General features: G+C 47.3%; 9 protein-coding genes and 1 non-coding gene across 10 annotated transcripts; 5 read left to right on the top strand and 5 right to left on the bottom strand.

The window, feature by feature from the left end:
• Positions 1 to 120: 120 nt before the first annotated feature.
• P170DRAFT_509449 (uncharacterized protein) lies at positions 121 to 762 on the bottom strand (the record flags this gene model as incomplete). The annotated part of the gene is made up of 1 exon (XM_024854678.1): positions 121 to 762. One exon carries the CDS (start codon positions 760 to 762, stop codon positions 121 to 123), a length of 642 nt encoding a protein of 213 aa, XP_024704012.1.
• A 1,242-nt stretch (positions 763 to 2,004) lies between these two features.
• On the top strand, positions 2,005 to 2,559 carry P170DRAFT_475056 (uncharacterized protein; the record flags this gene model as incomplete). The annotated part of the gene is made up of 1 exon (XM_024853216.1): positions 2,005 to 2,559. One exon carries the CDS (start codon positions 2,005 to 2,007, stop codon positions 2,557 to 2,559), a length of 555 nt encoding a protein of 184 aa, XP_024704011.1.
• A 488-nt stretch (positions 2,560 to 3,047) lies between these two features.
• P170DRAFT_509447 (uncharacterized protein) lies at positions 3,048 to 4,027 on the bottom strand (the record flags this gene model as incomplete). Its single annotated transcript, XM_024854677.1, has 3 exons — positions 3,343 to 4,027; positions 3,146 to 3,266; positions 3,048 to 3,084 (listed from the first exon to the last, which is right to left on the bottom strand). The coding sequence occupies exons 1-3, from the start codon at positions 3,608 to 3,610 to the stop codon at positions 3,048 to 3,050; spliced, it is 426 nt and encodes a 141-aa protein (XP_024704010.1). The 5' UTR covers positions 3,611 to 4,027.
• Positions 4,028 to 4,832: 805 nt separating this feature from the next.
• On the top strand, positions 4,833 to 6,215 carry P170DRAFT_407385 (phosphatidylserine decarboxylase family protein; the record flags this gene model as incomplete). The annotated part of the gene is made up of 1 exon (XM_024846679.1): positions 4,833 to 6,215. The coding sequence occupies one exon, from the start codon at positions 4,833 to 4,835 to the stop codon at positions 6,213 to 6,215; it is 1,383 nt and encodes a 460-aa protein (XP_024704009.1).
• An 87-nt stretch (positions 6,216 to 6,302) lies between these two features.
• Positions 6,303 to 6,770, bottom strand: P170DRAFT_167226 (uncharacterized protein). Its single transcript, XM_024842605.1, has one exon. It carries the CDS (start codon positions 6,628 to 6,630, stop codon positions 6,391 to 6,393), a length of 240 nt encoding a protein of 79 aa, XP_024704008.1. The 5' UTR covers positions 6,631 to 6,770; the 3' UTR covers positions 6,303 to 6,390.
• A 747-nt stretch (positions 6,771 to 7,517) lies between these two features.
• On the bottom strand, positions 7,518 to 7,610 carry P170DRAFT_t90. The gene has a single exon. It is a non-coding gene; the product is annotated as a tRNA-Leu (tRNA).
• Positions 7,611 to 8,788: 1,178 nt separating this feature from the next.
• Positions 8,789 to 10,411, bottom strand: P170DRAFT_509445 (uncharacterized protein; the record flags this gene model as incomplete). Its single annotated transcript, XM_024854676.1, has 8 exons — positions 8,789 to 8,844; positions 8,895 to 8,943; positions 9,000 to 9,217; positions 9,270 to 9,336; positions 9,405 to 9,689; positions 9,757 to 9,842; positions 9,897 to 9,960; positions 10,013 to 10,411. The coding sequence occupies 8 exons, from the start codon at positions 10,409 to 10,411 to the stop codon at positions 8,789 to 8,791; spliced, it is 1,224 nt and encodes a 407-aa protein (XP_024704007.1).
• Positions 10,412 to 10,793: 382 nt separating this feature from the next.
• P170DRAFT_475052 (uncharacterized protein) lies at positions 10,794 to 12,413 on the top strand (the record flags this gene model as incomplete). The annotated part of the gene is made up of 8 exons (XM_024853215.1): positions 10,794 to 11,246; positions 11,305 to 11,368; positions 11,415 to 11,500; positions 11,550 to 11,807; positions 11,859 to 11,925; positions 11,979 to 12,169; positions 12,230 to 12,278; positions 12,337 to 12,413. The coding sequence occupies 8 exons, from the start codon at positions 10,794 to 10,796 to the stop codon at positions 12,411 to 12,413; spliced, it is 1,245 nt and encodes a 414-aa protein (XP_024704006.1).
• Positions 12,414 to 13,185: 772 nt separating this feature from the next.
• On the top strand, positions 13,186 to 14,806 carry P170DRAFT_359049 (uncharacterized protein; the record flags this gene model as incomplete). The annotated part of the gene is made up of 8 exons (XM_024844330.1): positions 13,186 to 13,587; positions 13,639 to 13,702; positions 13,759 to 13,844; positions 13,908 to 14,192; positions 14,245 to 14,311; positions 14,362 to 14,579; positions 14,645 to 14,693; positions 14,748 to 14,806. The coding sequence occupies 8 exons, from the start codon at positions 13,186 to 13,188 to the stop codon at positions 14,804 to 14,806; spliced, it is 1,230 nt and encodes a 409-aa protein (XP_024704005.1).
• A 717-nt stretch (positions 14,807 to 15,523) lies between these two features.
• On the top strand, positions 15,524 to 16,801 carry P170DRAFT_475050 (uncharacterized protein; the record flags this gene model as incomplete). Its single annotated transcript, XM_024853214.1, has 1 exon — positions 15,524 to 16,801. One exon carries the CDS (start codon positions 15,524 to 15,526, stop codon positions 16,799 to 16,801), a length of 1,278 nt encoding a protein of 425 aa, XP_024704004.1.
• Between the last annotated feature and the right edge of the window lie 390 nt (positions 16,802 to 17,191).

Genomic DNA, 17,191 nt, shown 5'->3' with positions numbered 1-17,191 from the left:
GCATCATCTCGAAGAACAGGAGGAAGCCTCAAAGCCCCCGCATGACCAGCGTGAAACCAGATACTTAAATCCACCAGCTACAGTCCATCCCTTAGCCGTCCCATCAACAAAGCCATAAATCTACTCTGCACCCTCCAAACTACCTTCAGGTAAATCGTCACTCGGCTGTCCAGCTTCGTTCTCCGCGTTACCCTCAGCCACCTGCGCATCATCAACCTCATCCCTCGCCACCGCCTCAGTCTCGAATCTCAGCAGGTTCTGAGGAACGCTAGCATCATCTGCCTCTCCCTGCCACAGGGCCCACAGGGCATTCTTGTCATCTTCAGAAACAGTATCGTTCACAGCGAACCATTTGCTTCCAATCTCAAGGACATCGGGTTCCTGGGTAGAGGTACAGGCATCTACCTGTTCCTCGCTCTGGCTCGTGATTGTGCGACACAGCCGGCACCAGGAGTGGCCACGCAGATTCGAACCGCCCGAGATGCAACGGCCTCGGTTGGCAGACGCTGCGACTCTTCCGCAAAAACGCGATCCAACTTGGTTCCAGGTAATGTGGATATCGGTGTCTGTGCGGGCGGTGCTACTGGCCGACGCAAACACACGGTTTCTAGACTGGCAGCATACTCGTTGGTTGATGTTGCGGCAGACAGAGGCACGACCGCGGCAGCTGTGTCCGGTATATTGGAACAAGTCAACTGCGTTGGTGAGGGCGAGGAAGGTGAGGAGGGGGAAGATGATGGTCAGAAAGGACTTGAAGTGCATTTTGGAGCTTCTGATAGGCTTGGGTGCTTTTTGATAGGGTGAGTTGCTTCTTCGAATCTGTCTGGGGATTGTATGAAGGAATCCGTGCTGTCTGAACTTCCGAATCTTGAGAGGCTTTATATGGTTTGATGTGCACTTGATCTACCATTGCGGCTCACTTGGACGCTTGGGGTATCAGTTGGTAACTCATTTAACCTCCGATGGTTGTGCGACACGTTGGATACGAACTAGAGTCATACGACTATTATGAGTTTCACCAACCCCAATAGCTAACTGAGAGACGTAAAGACAGAAAGGAGGGGGCACAAAAAAAGTGGCGATAGTACACCTTGTTCTTTGTGCAGTGATGATACTTCTTGGAACCATGATATCTCTGAAGCTGAAGTTTGTCCGTGATTGGATTGCCACATCTATGGAGGCTGCAGCGGTACCATCACTCACTAATTAAATGGAGGCCTCCTCTAACTAAGAATCACATTACATCGCTTCTATTTTACCGTCGCCAAAATACTTCCTTCCTTGAGCGCCAAGGCGAACCACAATACAATCCTGATAGGACTGTTGCTCCAAGAGAGCTCGATAATTATTTCCTCCGAGACATGAAGTTTGCACCACTGTCTACATTGCATAGCCTATTTCAAAAGTATGTACTACGGTGCTAAAGCCGCATTGAGCATGTATACCGTGACATTCCAATATAGCAGTGACGGCCGTAATAAGCAAGTGATGGTATACGACCGATTGGTCCAGGCTTGCCTGGCACGAAGAACAGCTACACAGAATATAGCACCATCTCTTTCTAGCCAGATGTCTCGCAAAATAAGACGACCCTGTTTATCGGAGATTTAGCATCCAATCCTATCGAGGCCATCTACAGGGATGGCGGGAGTCTGCTGCAGCCGATACAGGGATTCGAAGGCACCTCCAGTTGACCAGTAAGTACCTAAGCCCCTAGGAAAATGCTACCCATTAGGCTATTCCTGTCCCAATTAAAGCCAATCAAGTGAAGGACAGGGTGAACCTTCCTCATACTTCACCCAATGGGGCGTGGCTGCCTGATGGGACTTCCCAGCCTCAGGCTTGAGTCAGACCATGTGACCTGCTTTGTTGCTGCCTTCCATCTCAATGTCCGCAACTCTCTCGCTCTCCACCACCTCACTCCTTCCATCAAGTATCATCAAACAACTATCCATTCCATCAAGTTCTGAGACACAGTACTACTCAAGTCTGTCCCTTGTCAGCATGAGCCAAGAAATCCTTGTCACTACGGATGATCTGGGAGTCCCGACTCTCCGCCTGTACGATCCATCCAACGACGGAACGCCCACTGGAGACATATCATCTGAGACCATCAAAGATATCTCACCTCAATCCACGTTTGTCTTCACTGACCCCGATAATCTCGGTTCCATCTTCCGCAATGCCGAGACTCACGAACAAATCGCCAACCACATGCGGCGACTCCGACTGGTCATCTTAAACTCAATTGCAGACGCCGCGCTCACTCACACGGAGGAAGAAGGCGGCGTTGACGGCCCACACATATCGCCCCTTATCGACAAATGGTGGGTCGCATGTCGGGCCATCCCAAGAGGTCATGCGATCGAGCATGTGATCTTCGATCTGTCTTTTCCACGGCAAATCGCCAAAAGGGAGATTGTGAGGCTTCTACAGGGAATGAGCACGACTATGTCAATGAAATCGAGTGGAAAGTTTGAATGCTACACTGAAGGTGACCTTGAAAGAAAGGCCTGGTTGGAGAAAAGCCTGGTGGGTTTGAAGAAGTCAGAGGACTAGGGATGTAGGCGACGTCCTGCTGCCTTATCGGTTCTATTCATTTCATTCCTCTTCAACCTTTTATGTTTGTTTTGGTGTTATCACTCGCTATCAGCGTTTGGCGCGGGCTCTCTGATATTATTCGACCAGCTGATCCGGCGCATGTCGACAAGCTGCACTTTAGCATTGGTCAGCATAGCCAGGGTTACTTTATGGGTTACTCATTCACCGGCATGTCTTTATTAATCGAAATTCAAGACTTTCTTTAATTCAATATCCCTTTTTCTCCGCCTTTGTGCTTAAAAAAGCCCAAAAGAAATGCTTACCAACTCTTAGATCAACATCCAAATAATCCCTGAACTATGCAGAACTCACTCATACCGTGTTCACATTTTGTCTCCTTTCTTCCGGCACAAGACGCCCTCGAAAAATGCCCTATAAATGCTTTCTCTGATATGAGATGGTCTATGGTGGCAATGAATTCCCATAGCTGGACAGGGCTCAAGTGCTTAACGGCGGTAGATCAAAGCACCAGTCTGAAGTGTTCTAATCTATGGATCAGCAGTGAACATCCGAGACTTTTATTTGATACAAAATCAAAGCTCACAAAGATGCTTTACCATTTACCAACGGCTGAACATTGATTTCAGAATTTTCACTCACCCCAGCCAGCTCCTTGATCTTCTCGGTCAAAGACGAGCCATATAGTGACATGCCTAATACGTCCACTTATGTCATCATGAGTACACCACTCCTTCTCATCAACATAGACCGAGCAGCTTTTGTTAGCCTCTACCGAAACACCATCTTCAGCACTGCTAATGAGCAGGTCCCGACAGTCATTTGAATCAGCGCAACTCATGACTATCTCATCATTGATGTTATGCTCATACGCATATTCCTGAGCCACTCCCGGCTCAGAGACGTGTTGATAGTCACATATAACACAGTTGGCGAGACCCAGAGCGTCACCATCTGTGAGTAGGTGGTGATACGCTCCGACGTAACTACTCTCGAACCAGCATGCCGGCAAAACCAATTTCTGAAAACAGTCCTCCGCATCTAGGCACATCCATTGATATGAGTCACAAATGGGACCAATCGGGGATTGAATCCAGGAGAGTCATGCTCCTGGTCTGAGTCCTGGACGGCGGCTTCTCTACCCCCTCGAATTAAAGAAGGCTTATTCGAGCTCAGAGAAACGTTTCGGTATGTATCGTTGCGACCTTTGATATTTGGTTTAATCGTGGAATGATCAGCTAGCGATTGGGTCTCATTCATATAAATTAATCAGCTTTCGGATGCTCCTGTGGGAAGGGCCATCATCATTACAATGCCAACTTGAGACATGTGGAGCATGGGTGACATATGTCATTTTTGATAAAGCGGATCATCCCCAATCCCTGTATCGTTCCGCGGTTTTTCCTTTTTCCTTTTCTTTTCTTTTCTATTCTTACTTTCTTTATTTTTCCACTTAACTTACGAATATAAGTTTTGACAATGGATTTTGCAAGGTTGTAATGGAGCTGAACACCGAATCAGTGCCCTTGGCAAGCTAGATTCCTCCATCCCTTTGTTCATTGCAACGTTACACAGAGCATTCTTGATTTGATTATCTGCAGCCAGCCAATGATATGGCGATCCAAAATATATCCGCTTACAATACACAGCCACTGATTATCAAACCAATAAGATAAGGTTGAAGGTCTCATTCTCGGTCATCATCTTGGGACTGTCTCTTTCGTTCCCATCCTGAAATCAGCCTGAATAGAATTAGTTTGATTTATGGAAACGCCGAGGATGCTATCCCTGAAGGAAAAGCCCTTGAGACTCACACGAGGTCTGGTGACACTTGTACTCAGATTAAGAGAAATCAGAACTGTTATGCATTTATCAGTGACATCACCACTAATGAGCCAGGTATGTAAATCGTCGATAACAAGCCTTATTAGCCTATTCTGGCAGGCATCAATTTTCATAAAGCTGCATAATTCGTCTCGCGGGGCCATTGAACAGGGATTATAGCTGGGGCTCGAGGGAGTGGAAGCAATTTCCACGGATGACACGACATTGAATGACCTCATCTTTCCAGTCCAACTCCAATCGCTGGAAACGGCATCTCGCCACTGTTAACAAGGTGATGAAATCAACATAACAGGTATATCTGCGTACTCTAAATCTTATCTATAAGAAATTGCCAGATCCAACCACAACAGCCTCTTGCAATGGTGGATAACAGTAAACATTCATCTTAAACCTGTTCTTCCGTTTCATACACATCCGCTCGAACAAATATGGCTACCTCAGCTGTGCAGGTTCCCGTGCGCGACCCATGGTCATCCACAGACTTCGGAGCCATCAATAGATGGCGTGCGAACGTCATCAAAAAAGCAGCTGTCCGACCCGCATCGTCGCTGGACCCAGCTGTTCAGGAATTCCTCAACCTACTCAACAACAAAGGCCTTGGCCTCGGCGCCCTCGCGAACAGAATGCTCAGCGAGGTTCCCCCAACCCCGACATATGACTACGACCCGAGTGGCAAGTTCGGTCGCATTCCGAACTACGAGCACATGGTGCAGTGTATCAATCACGTCCTCTACGCGGCACCAGCCTGGGACCACGACGCCTACAAAGCCGGACTGATCGGCGTGCCGTTCAACGCGCTCTTCAATTGGCCCATGGGCACCGAGAGCGGATACAAGTTTTTCAAAAACGACAAGGTCAACGCATGTCTGAAAAAGATCCTCGACGCACATGGCAACTATCTCCGTGACCCGACCCAGGACTCGAAGGAGGTTCTCCCGACCTGGTTTGCAGAGGAGCCATTGCAGATCATGACGGAGAAGGCGTCGCCGTATTGGCCCAACGGAGCGAAGAAAAAGTTCGAGGATATCTACGTGTGTGATCCCAATGATAAATACTGGGGTTTCATCACTTGGGACGACTTTTTCACTCGCGACTTTCGCAAGGGTGTTCGCCCGGTCGATCATCCAGATAAGAACCACGACCCGCATGAGCCGAGCAAGGCGGTTATCGCGAATGCGTGCGAGTCAGTTGTCTATCGATGCGAGGAGAATGTCCAGAAAAAAGACCGCTTCTGGCTTAAGGGCCAGCCGTACTCGCTGTCCGATATGCTGGACTTTGACGAGTCCGTGGACAAGTTTGTCGGCGGTACAGTCTACCAAGCGTGGCTGGCCGCCGAATGTTATCATCGCTGGCACTCTCCCGTATCCGGCACCGTGAAGAAAGTCAAGAAAGTAAAAGGAACGTACTTCTCCGCCCTGCGCGAGTACGGCTTCCCCGAGGTTTCTGGCGATCGGAATATCCCCGATCCCTCGGCTCCGAATCTCTCGCAGCGATACATCACCGCTGTGGCCACGCGAGGTTTGATTTTCATCGAAGCTGATAATCCTACGATTGGGCTGATGTGCTTCATTGCCGTGGGGATGGATGAGATTTCGAGTTGCGAGTTCTCGGTTGGCGAGGGCGACCAGATCATGAAAGGAGACGAGCTGGGAACGTTCCATCTCGGAGGGTCGACTCATTGTCTAGTCTTCCGGCCAGAGGTTAGGCTGGACTGGACGAGGGATGCACAGCCCCCGTTCAGTGATGTTCAATTTGATCAGCATACCATTATTCCGGTCAATTCATGGCTGGCGTATGCGGGCCAGGCGTAAGGTCTAGCTGTCTATATGGCGTGATGTCGCTCGAACAGTTATCACTTTTCCGTAGGTACAATGCCAGACAATGGATTCAACATTATCCACTGAATATAGATCACCAACTGCAAAATTAAGGTAATTTCATTAAATACTAGCGTAGATGTCATTAATCATGATCGAAAGCAACCACCTATCCCGAGCCCTGCCCCGCCCATCGCCCTGCAGGAAAATTATATTCGGCACTGAGATGGCTCTTGGCTGGCATCAGGTAAGCCCATGATTCGAGCTTTTTCTTGAGAACATGACGGTCAAATAGATGTCGCAGTTTTGATGTGAAAGACGACGAGGCTCTTGATGTTCCCGACGTCAGATCGGAATGGTGGGTTGCTGTGAGGGACAGCTTGATGTCGCTGTATTTAGGAGGGTCCATGTCTTAGGAAGTGGATCAGATGTTTTCGGGAGGCTGGATCTAGATCAGAGTCTTAGATTGTTAGTGAGTGAGAGGTATAGATAGGCTGACGGGTCTGCTTACCTTGGATTGAAGGTTTAACGATTCGGTGTGAAGAAACAGCAGTAGGGGAAGCTATAGACTTGGCTATCTCAACAAGGGCTGAGGGTGAGATAATAACCGGAATATATAGCAGAGCTGCAAAATCTAATCTGCAGTCGTGGCAAATGAGCGTGTTTGAAGCTGGCTGAGCATGCATGACGCTACCCGAGCGAATCCCGAGCCTTTACCGAGATTTCTGTCCCGAGAAGATCCCGAGTCATGCCGATGTATCGGTCTGCATGAATCACACATGTTTGATCTCGGACAACGTCCCTGAGCGATTTGCACCGGCCAATGATAGGCTCTGAACTACTGGAATTGTTAGATAAATGTGGTCCTCGTTAAGATATCCGGATGGAATGACCTTGATGGGTGGGGGCTGGTTCTAGGCATTGGTCAGTGTTCCAGGGGTCCTTCATTCTTCTGCATTGAAGCTGTTCCCGCGACCGTGAAGTGAGAGGTAAGAATTGAAACTCGGAGCGTGAAAACCGAGTTGTAGAGAAAGAAAACATTTACTTCGAGAGTGCATGTTGGTGTTTGTAGACCGTATCGATATCGGGTGGGTATTCGTCGAAATATGTCTCTACAGCGATCGGGACTTTGGGCAGTCAGAGTTCTTCTAACTGGTGGGGACCGAAAAAAACCGACCTCAGATAAGATTTAATAACAAAAAAAAAAAAAAAAAAAAAAAAAAAAAGGAAGCAAAAAGAAAACCAAAACAAGAAAGGAAAAGAGGAGCAAAGAGAAGGTAAAAAAAAAAGAAAGGATGACAAGGATGGGATTCGAACCCATGAATCAATGAAACTAGTGATCCAGACATGAGCCTAAAACTAGCGCCTTAACCACTCGGCCACCTTGCCTGAGTAATAACATACAACAGTGCTTTTTGGCTATATTAAACAATGTCACTGCAGATGGTACAACTCCCTGCCAAGAAGCAGGGGTGCCAGAATCCCGTCACGAATGGGTTCAGAGCGCAGATTTATCGACTCAGGACCTTCTAGCTCACATGAACGACCCCTGCGATTTCATGGACAAGATGGCTTCTCCAACATTGCGATCATCATCGACCTTGCCGACTGATTACCGTGACGAAATAAATGAGCCATCGGGCGACGCACATCCAGAGGCTATATTGGGTCATCGTGATCTGGGAATACCGCGCTCTTGAACTGTGATTATTGCATATCTGATGCGCAAATACAATACCACGAAAGATGAGGTGCTAGCATTCGTCTATCAAAGCAGAAAATTAAGCCAAGCTCTAATTTTATACGCCAACTCCAAGTCTGGGAGAAGGTGGGACATGAAGTGTGGGTGGATAGCGAGAGAACAACCCCGAAAGAACCATACCAAGCATTGCTTGAGCCTGAGCAGAATTATTGAAGCGAAAGGGACTCACAAAAAACGAGTCTCTCGCGCCGCAGAACCTTTAATATGTCAGATAAAAGGGAATCTGGAGTCTCTGCGTTGGACATTGCGTAGATGACAGGTCCTAATATACACCGTGAGACTGTGCCCAACCGGCGGGCTCATATCATTGATCCAAACCCCGTCCACCCCTGGTTATGACGATGTCTTTTCAAAAGGATCAAAAGTCTGGCGTAGGCTGCCCCTTACAACATCTTTCATGCCGTGCGTCTTGCAAACAACTCCCCGGCCATATGGCAATGTGATAGTAATAGATGTGAAACTTGGATCTACGGTTGGAAGACTAGACCAAAAGAATATCAACACATAGAGTCTCTGCATTTGCACTATAATAGGGAAACCATAGTCGGTTTTGACAAGAAAAAAAGCCTATACCTAGACATCATGGTGGAGACAGGCTCAAGGGATGCTGCGGCAAGACACAGTGGAGATAGGTACATGGTCGCATTTCCCTTCTTTGTGCCTTTGGACTCTTGGCAGGCTTTCGACCAGGGACAGCTAGTTATTATCAGGCTTACATTCCTTGCCCGCGCTCTAAATAATATTACGCTAATCAGCTATTGGAAATAAGGGAATATATTGAGTCTGATGAGCTCGACAGATTACTTCATTCCAATTCAACACCCAGAGCATACTCCTTCAAGTATTGTGCCATGACTTGGTCTATGATTGTTAGGACACCATGTTAAAGAGCAAGAATAAATGGTACTTACAATTGTTCACCGCGTGGTTTAAATTAGCCTTCATGTACTGGGGCTGATCCTGATATGTGGGTTAGCCAACGTTCAATCGGATAACTATGATCATCATGACCCTACCGCTGTCTGGGCCCCCTTTTCAAGCCACGTCTCGATTTCTTTTGCGTCCCTGATGGCGAATTTCCAGTATCCAGAGAGGACCTGAACACATGCTCGGAATGAGCTCAGAGAATTGTTTCCCAGGAGGACCAGTTCTTGTCGTGCTTGCCGAATCTTCTCGATGTCCTTCTCAAGGTTCTTCTTTTCACTGGTTTTATCCTCGATTTCGTCCTTTACGGCTATTACCGTTCAGTATATAGCTTGGATCCATGTATACGCAATGGCACTCACCGTTGGCTGCAATGATGAGACCAACTGAAGTCCCAATAGCTACTCCAGCAGCGATAAGGCCACCGATCTGGTCACCAGTTAGCTTAATTAAGAATCCATTCCTAGCGTACTAATTGAGAATGGTTTTAAACATACCAAGATGATCGAGGAAAAAGGAGGGAATAAAGTAGATAGGATGGTGGTCACTGGGAGAACGGCAGCGCCAACAGCAGCGACTGAGAGCTGGGCAGTTTGCAATGCTGACAGTTTCTTATTGAGCGCTTTGAGCTCATCATCCAGCTTCTTTATCTTCTCCGTGAGCTCGCCTTCTCTGTCTTTCGCCCATTCAGAGAATGAATTGACCAGCTGAGAAAAAGACTGCACTAGTCCCTCGAATCGGTTGTCGATGCCTTTTGCCTTTACCTCAAATTCGCTTGCTTTCTATATAGCCATGTTAGAAGATTTTAAACATGGAACATATTGGGATACATCTCAGTGCCTATAATACCTTGATGTAGGAATGAATACGTTCCTGTCGTTCCGTAATGGAGATGCTGTCATCCCCGCAGAACTTGATAACCACGAGGTCGAACGCTGAGTGTACGCTAGTATTAACATTGTCCAATGAAAAATAAAAACACGACTTACATGTCCCATATTGACTAATCTCAACTGCTAGCAGCCGACTGTCTCCCAGCACGTCCTGATACTCCTGTTCAACGTACGTTAGAAAACGAGAAACCGATGTAAAAGAGTGCCCAAACCTTCTGAAGCTCCTGCAGCGGCTTTGAAAAGCTCGAATGATGAATGTTATCAACTTGGGCTATCTTCAGTTGCAGCTGTTGAAAGGTAGCTTTGATTTCCTTTGCCGCTCTGGACGCAGCGGACGCCGCAGGCTTGATATAGTTGCTAGCTTCGTCGGATGATGCCGTTTTGGCACTTCCGATGGAAAAGTCCTGCTTTTGTTTGTCAGTTTTTAACGGAAGGTGGCTGTCGTGGTTTTCGACGAGCGTGTTGAGATCTTCCTTGGAAAGGCTCTTTGCGACATCGAGCACCTTTCCAGGCGTGGGATTCGGGCCGACAAGATTGTCGAGCTTTTTCACCACCTGCTCGTATGATGGAGGGGAGTTTTCCGCTGCGTAGCTGGGGAGTGTGGAAGCCATGCTGAAATCTGCGCAAGTAGCAGTTTTTGGAAAGGAATGATTTGAATACGATGCTTTGCAGCGTTAGTAGCCACTTATATGCCTGGCCCCTTGTCATGGATGGTGCAGTAGAGACCCCTCAACAAAAGTACTGAAACCATCAGCCAGCCACTGCTCGAACTTATTGCAGGACTAATTACTACGTGCCGCATCTTGGTTGCTGCACTGCAACCGAGCCCCGCATGACCTGGCTGAGCTGTACGTACATGCATCATGCATGGAGAGGGACGGGTGGAGATGGGTACTTCACTGAGTTCTCCGAAACCAGTTATGTCGCATGTGAAATCAAAATGCAAATGGTCAAGCCGCGCTGAAGGTCTATAAATACGCTTGACCAATAGTCATGGCCACAAACCGAATCCCCACCATCGTCTCTACTCCTGTGATTGATTCTGAATACACCATTTACGTAAATCCCCGAATCTTCGTGAGCAGAATGTCATCTTCTTCCAACCTTTCAATGCTGTCAGAATTATGCGGCGTACTTCGCAACAACCCTACCCCCCAGAAGTATCTCGTTGTAGGATCGATGCTATCCAATGCCGAAGCGGAGGTAGTTATCAGATCCTCAAGCAAGGTTCACCTCGATGATGTAGAGAAAGAAAACTATGTCATCGCTGTTGCCCAGACCCTTTCTTCCAATGACATAGATGATGTCATTGAGAAGAGTGCCGAGGAAGCTCAAGCCAATGCTCTCAGGGTATATGGTGCATTTATGCAAGCCTTTACCATGGTTCTCATCATCGATACAACACACGGTACACAATTCTTGGCTCGAGTAATCCCTATGATTCGCGTAGGTCGAATTATTCCTTGGAATGTTCAGTCATAGTTTATTGACGTGCTCTTGCTAGACCTATACACAAATTCTGCTCGATAGTATACCCCACGCGCGGAGAGTCGCCGACTATGGAGACAGTAGGACTGCCGCAGTCTTGTGTCTGTCTACAGCTAAGCCGCATAGTATTCGACGACGAGGTTATTTTCCTGTGTGCAAATGACCAACTGTCACTCGAGGCGCGAAAAGTGAAGATCGCAGAATTCATCGCGGTATGTATGACCTGCACCAGAGACTGTCAGCTGACATTTGAGAATGCAGGAGACTCAGGAATTCGAGACCTTCTCGAAGGAGATACGGAATCGGCTTGAAAACCTGAATAGCTCATATGTCACGTTCATTGACGAGGTCCGCAGCACCACAGGTGCAGCTGCGCAAAATGCCGCACCGGTCCGAGGAACAGAGGCCGAGACTGAACACGCAGATCCGCTTGCAAGAATTGCGCCAGATGTTGGCTTTGATCATCCGCTGATCTCCTTGGCATTCTCTCTGTCGCGCAACCTGGCTGCTTTTTTGACGGTACGTGATGTTATTCCCTGCGTGTAACCTGGCTAACCTGGGCAATGATAGATCGGCGGCCTCGTTGGAGTCGGGAGTGATCATGGGCTGAATGCGAGCCTGGCCATTAGTTCAGCTGGTAGGTACACGGAAATCGTCGGATGCTCCGTCCGCTAATTGCACACGTCTTAGTTGCGCAGTGGGGTCGCAGAAAAGAAGAGGAGTCTGCATACGCGTCAGCGGGCTCAGGACTCAACAACGACGTCAATTCATACTTGTCTGCGTTTTCAAAAAATCTGGATGGTGTGGGCCAGTATTGGCTAGACAGTCTAAACGATGCTCGGGAGATCGAGGATTGGCTGCACGACGGTGCAAGTATGGCGGTAGGTCCTCCTAGAATGCGTGCTGACGGCATTCACACACACTGACGGATATTGCTCCAGAAATGGCCTAATTACATGAAATTAAACCTTGAGAGAGGGGTGAAACTTTGTTAGTATCTTCTTGCCACCAGCCTCCAGGCTGTAGCTAACGCACTGTGATCACTCAGACCAAGCTATGTCAAAGTATTTGAGAGGCTACGCCCTAGGAATCGAGAACATGCATCCGGAGAAATGGGTAGTGTAGGACAGAACTAACAACTACAACCATGAGGCGGGGCTAGTGAGTCCGCCAGTGCGCTCAAATTATATACAGAATTGGAGTAACTGTCCCTGATTGCATCATACGCTGTGTTTGCCTGAGTAAAAGTGTATCGTAATGAGAAGACACCCGCGGAGGTTGGAAAGCCCGACATGGATCGGCACCTGTGATGTGTGTATACTGGACAGATCTCAGCTCACGGCCCGTCATTGTCAGCTAGCCAATTGTTGTCTAATAACAGAAGTACTAACCACGTAGCATAGCACGGTAGGCTTTCCTACTGTCATATATGAAGTCGTATGGTGAATGTGCATATTCACATTCCAGGCGAGCCCAGACTCCACTTTGGCGTTACATCACAGAAGCTGATGCCAGACAACCATCCAATTATAATTCCCGCCGAGGGGGTTCCCTACGTCCTGATACTTAAATGCGTCAGGGGTTTTCTGCACGATCCGGGGGGCAGGAGGCCCCTGCTAAAATTCTTGTTCAATCGGATTGATTGTTGGACATCTAGGGTCGGGGTAAAGCTAGTCCATGCAGGAGATAGCCCTGCAGAAAGTTGCCAACACATCAATGAGCTGAACGCAGATCGTTGAGTTTCAATGCTTCTACCTGACAGAAAGTGAATCACGACATAATAAGCTAGTTCAAGAGCCGTGAGTGATAAACCAGCGGTTCCGTTTCCTCATGCTCAGTCGACCAACTGCCATCAATTGCAATTTCTATCGTGTCTATCAATTCCCAGCTAAAAGCCATGGCTTCTACAACCTCCAGGTACACCGCCGGCGAGGCCCCCCCGTCGTATGATTCCATTGTTGGGAAGATCGACGAAGCTGTGGGCAGCACCCGCACCCCCGACAAGTACCTAGAGGTGGTAAAGTCACTCAGCAGCGCCGAAATAGGTGTCATTGCAGACGGTGCCAAGGACCATCCTCCTCCAATTTATACAGAGGAGGACAAGAAAACGTTTGCCATCGGCGCTGCAAAGGCCGCATCAGAGGATTCGGCAACAAAGCATCTTGAAACAGCTGCGAATAAGGCCACCCTTGCAGCCAAAGAGATCAGGGGTGTCTTTCAATCAATTGAGCTGAAGATCACAGAAATCGACCAAATCCACATGTCAAACTTTTTGCCGGAGCTGGAGAAACACCAGAAGGTGGCCATTACCCTATACTGTGATCATTGTGACAGGCTAACCGAATCACAGACGTTCAACGACATCCTCGGAGATAGTCGGCTGCTTGCCACGGACATCAGCCAGTATGGAAAATGTGAATCCACTATTTTGCTCTTGTTACTAGGTCGCGAACTAATGTCGCCCAACTAGCATTTGATGGGATAATCGTTCAATTTTGTGCCGACCAGACGATCAGCGTAGATGACAGAATTAAGCAGATTGGAGATTATATAGAGGTGATCAATCTCATCAACCTCTCTCTATCCATTCAGTCATGGGCGCGCTGACCAAAGCAACAGAAAACTCAAAAATTTGAAGACGATTCTACTTCAATCAAGAATCGGTTTGATTCGCTCACCTCGGACTTCACCAAGTTTGTCGGGACTTTCGGCACTTGGGCGAAGGACAAAGAAGGCGAATTGAACGACCAGATAAAAGAGCTGAATAAGGAAATTGCAGAACTCAATGCGAAGCTGGTGAAGCTTCAAAAGTCGCTGATGGTATTGGGCATAGCTGCTGGAGTCGGGCTGCCGGCGCTGGCTGTTGCCGCCGCTCTCTCTGGCCCTTTTGCTCCCTTTGTTGCGGTATGAGTAAATCGCTATCTATTCTTGCAGCATGGCTGATTTTTAAACTCAGATTGGCGGGCTGATTGCTCTTGGTGCCACGGCGGCGTCCATCGCTGGCATTTCAATTGCCATTGCCGGTAACGTACAGCCCGTGGATTGAAACCCATTGTATCTAACAGTTGTTCAGTCACGTCCAACGATATCAAAGCCAAGCAATCGGAGAAAGAGGGTCTACAAGAGCAGATTGAACAGATTCAACATGCTCGCCAGGAGCTTCAAGACCTGGGAACCCAGAAGTTGAAGGTCTTCACGGACAATGTCAACGTTCTCTCAGGTTATTGGACTGCCACCACTGCTCAAGCTCATGAAATTCAAGCCTGGCTGAAAGACGGCGCTAGCATGGCGGTAAGTCGCATCAAAATCACCGAACTTGCTTACTTGCTTATCGTATTCGCCTTCAAATCGTCTAGAAAAGACCCAAGTATATGCAAATGAATCTTGACCACGGAGTCCAAATCTGTAAGTGGGCTACTTCTACACCCCTGGCTTTAGAACCGGGCTTATTTTAAATAGACGCTGCACTATCAGTCTTTCTTGACAACTATGCTAGTGGCTTGACGAGTGACGAGTAATTGAGCCTTACGTATGTTGGCTGCTAACATCATGATCACGTTTCCATACGTTGGGGTTTCTTTGTTTACTCATTATGGATAGTATTCCTAGGTAATCTCATTACATCTCAGCAAATAACGCAATGGGTTTGATCCAGGCGTAACATGAGGATAGAACCTGATTACCATGAGCGTGTTCTAAATGAAGGCTAAGGCTCTACTTTGAAGTTCTGAATAATGGTATTGAAGAAGGATGCGTAGTGCCGCGCATCCGCTAGATACTATGTCTTGCCTCACGATCCGGGTCCTTTGTTACAAGAACTATCCGTATACCTCCCGAGCGAAAGCTGGGATTACCACTAGAATACTTCCTTTTTTCTTTGTTGTACATATTTCCGACCGAAGGTGATCAAAAAATTTATTGAATTATAGCACAAGAAAAAGAGTAGACCGGAGCTTTCCGACTGTTCAGTCTCAACAATAACTTACTTGATTATTCCATCTTCCCCTTTTTGGAAGAAGCTGTCAGCTAGTGGAAGCATTCTTTTCGAGTAGAAATGCACTTTGTCCTCTGTATATATAAAGAATATACCATCCGTGGCGACTATATAAGTAGGGCTCGAACAGGCTGTCTTACCAATCTAGAGTCTCATCTCGAGAGCAGCTCCAGCAAGCAATATTCCCTATAGAATCTTTGAGCAGCTGTCACTTATTGAACAGAGATCGACATTGCCCAAGATGAGCGCTGAGCAAAGCCAGGCGAGGCAGACGGCTTCAAACTCGACTGAACCCGCAACCAACTTTTCTGATTGGGCAGACATCGAGTCAATTTGCAACCTGATTAAGATTGAACTAGACCAACTTGAGGATCTAGGGCTTCCAAGTACGCAGATCTTTCAAAAGGGTGTGCCAAGCCTAGATCAGCATGTAGAAACAATCAAGCAGGGTCTTTACTCGGATAGGGAAATCGATTCCATGATGTCCACGGAGATCACGAATGATATTCAACTCCTAGATATTGGAGGGCAGAATTCCCAAGAGCCTGAGGTTGAGGTGGTATATCCCATGTTGACGGACCATTCCCAATCTGCCCAGCAAGCCGAGCTGGAATATCCCTTGTTGACAATGGAACAGATCCAGGAGATTGAATCCCTTGACTGGGACGTGATCAATTCATATAGGAACCAGATTGATAGTTATGCTGGTCAAGAGCCTGATGCTCTTGCGATAGACAGGCTTTGTGTTAAGCAAGCAGAGAACAGTTGCCCTTACGGTGAATTGTACAAATTTGTTGGCGACGTTGATGAGCCCGACGGAACTAATCCAGCGTCCATGTCGATAGTCAATTTCCGTCTACCGGCAGACTTCTTGGAAATGGTACCATTTAACCGCAATAAGTACTTTGCTGATCATCTGGTCATTGAGTTTGTCCGAAATGGTGTTCTGCAATTGAAATCAGTCGATATTCGGAACAAAACATTCTCAGTCGAAATTGACCTCCAAGACAGGAACCAATTGGCCAAAGTGGATACCATATCTGTTTATCTTCAGAGTCAGGGTGAGGTCCAAAAGCCGCTGGTGAGCTTTTTCAATACATACAAAATTCACCCGCGACCGCTGCCAAAACTGAGTGATCCAGTGATCAAGCTCATGTTTGAACTGGACGTATCAGTTGACCCGACCAATGTCCAAGAGGTGCTTTGGGGCATCAAGAGGGCGCTTAACTGGCGCATAGAAACCGGGTTGTGGGACAGCAGGACACCACTTTGTCACTGTGCTTGGAGCTATTTCCAGATCTCCATGCCGCCCTGTGCTTCCGATTATCAAGCCCTGTACTGTATTGCGGAGATGCTCATTATTCCACTGCTATTTGATACCGAGGGTCATTATGGTTTCACTAAGTTTCCATTCACCATTCAGAACCCTGTTACATTTGCCGGGGGTATACATCTTCGGGGTCCGGTGAAAATTGAAAGAATTCACCGTGGACCTGTCATCTATCCTAGCTTTGTTTGATGCATGCCACTAGTTGTGTTCACTCGTGTCGTATGACAAGTGTTCTCTGGCATATTTTCGCATCCGTGCTTGCCATTAGGTTTTCTTGGATTTCTTGGAGTTTGGTTTGCTTATTATCTTGCTTTGTTACTCGAACTAGATCAGCTTTTTGCAATCCATTCTACTAGTATCTTCATACCGTTTCAAATATGATTCATTTGATAAAATAAGTGTATTCTTGTAGATTCAGTACCTACTAAATAGATCTTATAATAATTTTAAACTTAAACTTGTATAATATGGCTCTAGTTGGAAGAGAAAAAGAATTAGAGGCAAAAGATGGTCATAACCATTCACTGCAGGGCAGGCTGAGGTTCCAGTCGACAAAAGTCCCTATTCACTATGAAGATG

This window comes from Aspergillus steynii, assembly GCF_002849105.1.
Source record: "Aspergillus steynii IBT 23096 chromosome Unknown P170scaffold_4, whole genome shotgun sequence".
In the NCBI taxonomy this organism is placed as follows: Eukaryota; Fungi; Ascomycota; class Eurotiomycetes; order Eurotiales; family Aspergillaceae; genus Aspergillus; species Aspergillus steynii.
This window is presented reverse-complemented; position numbering and strand designations above follow the sequence as displayed.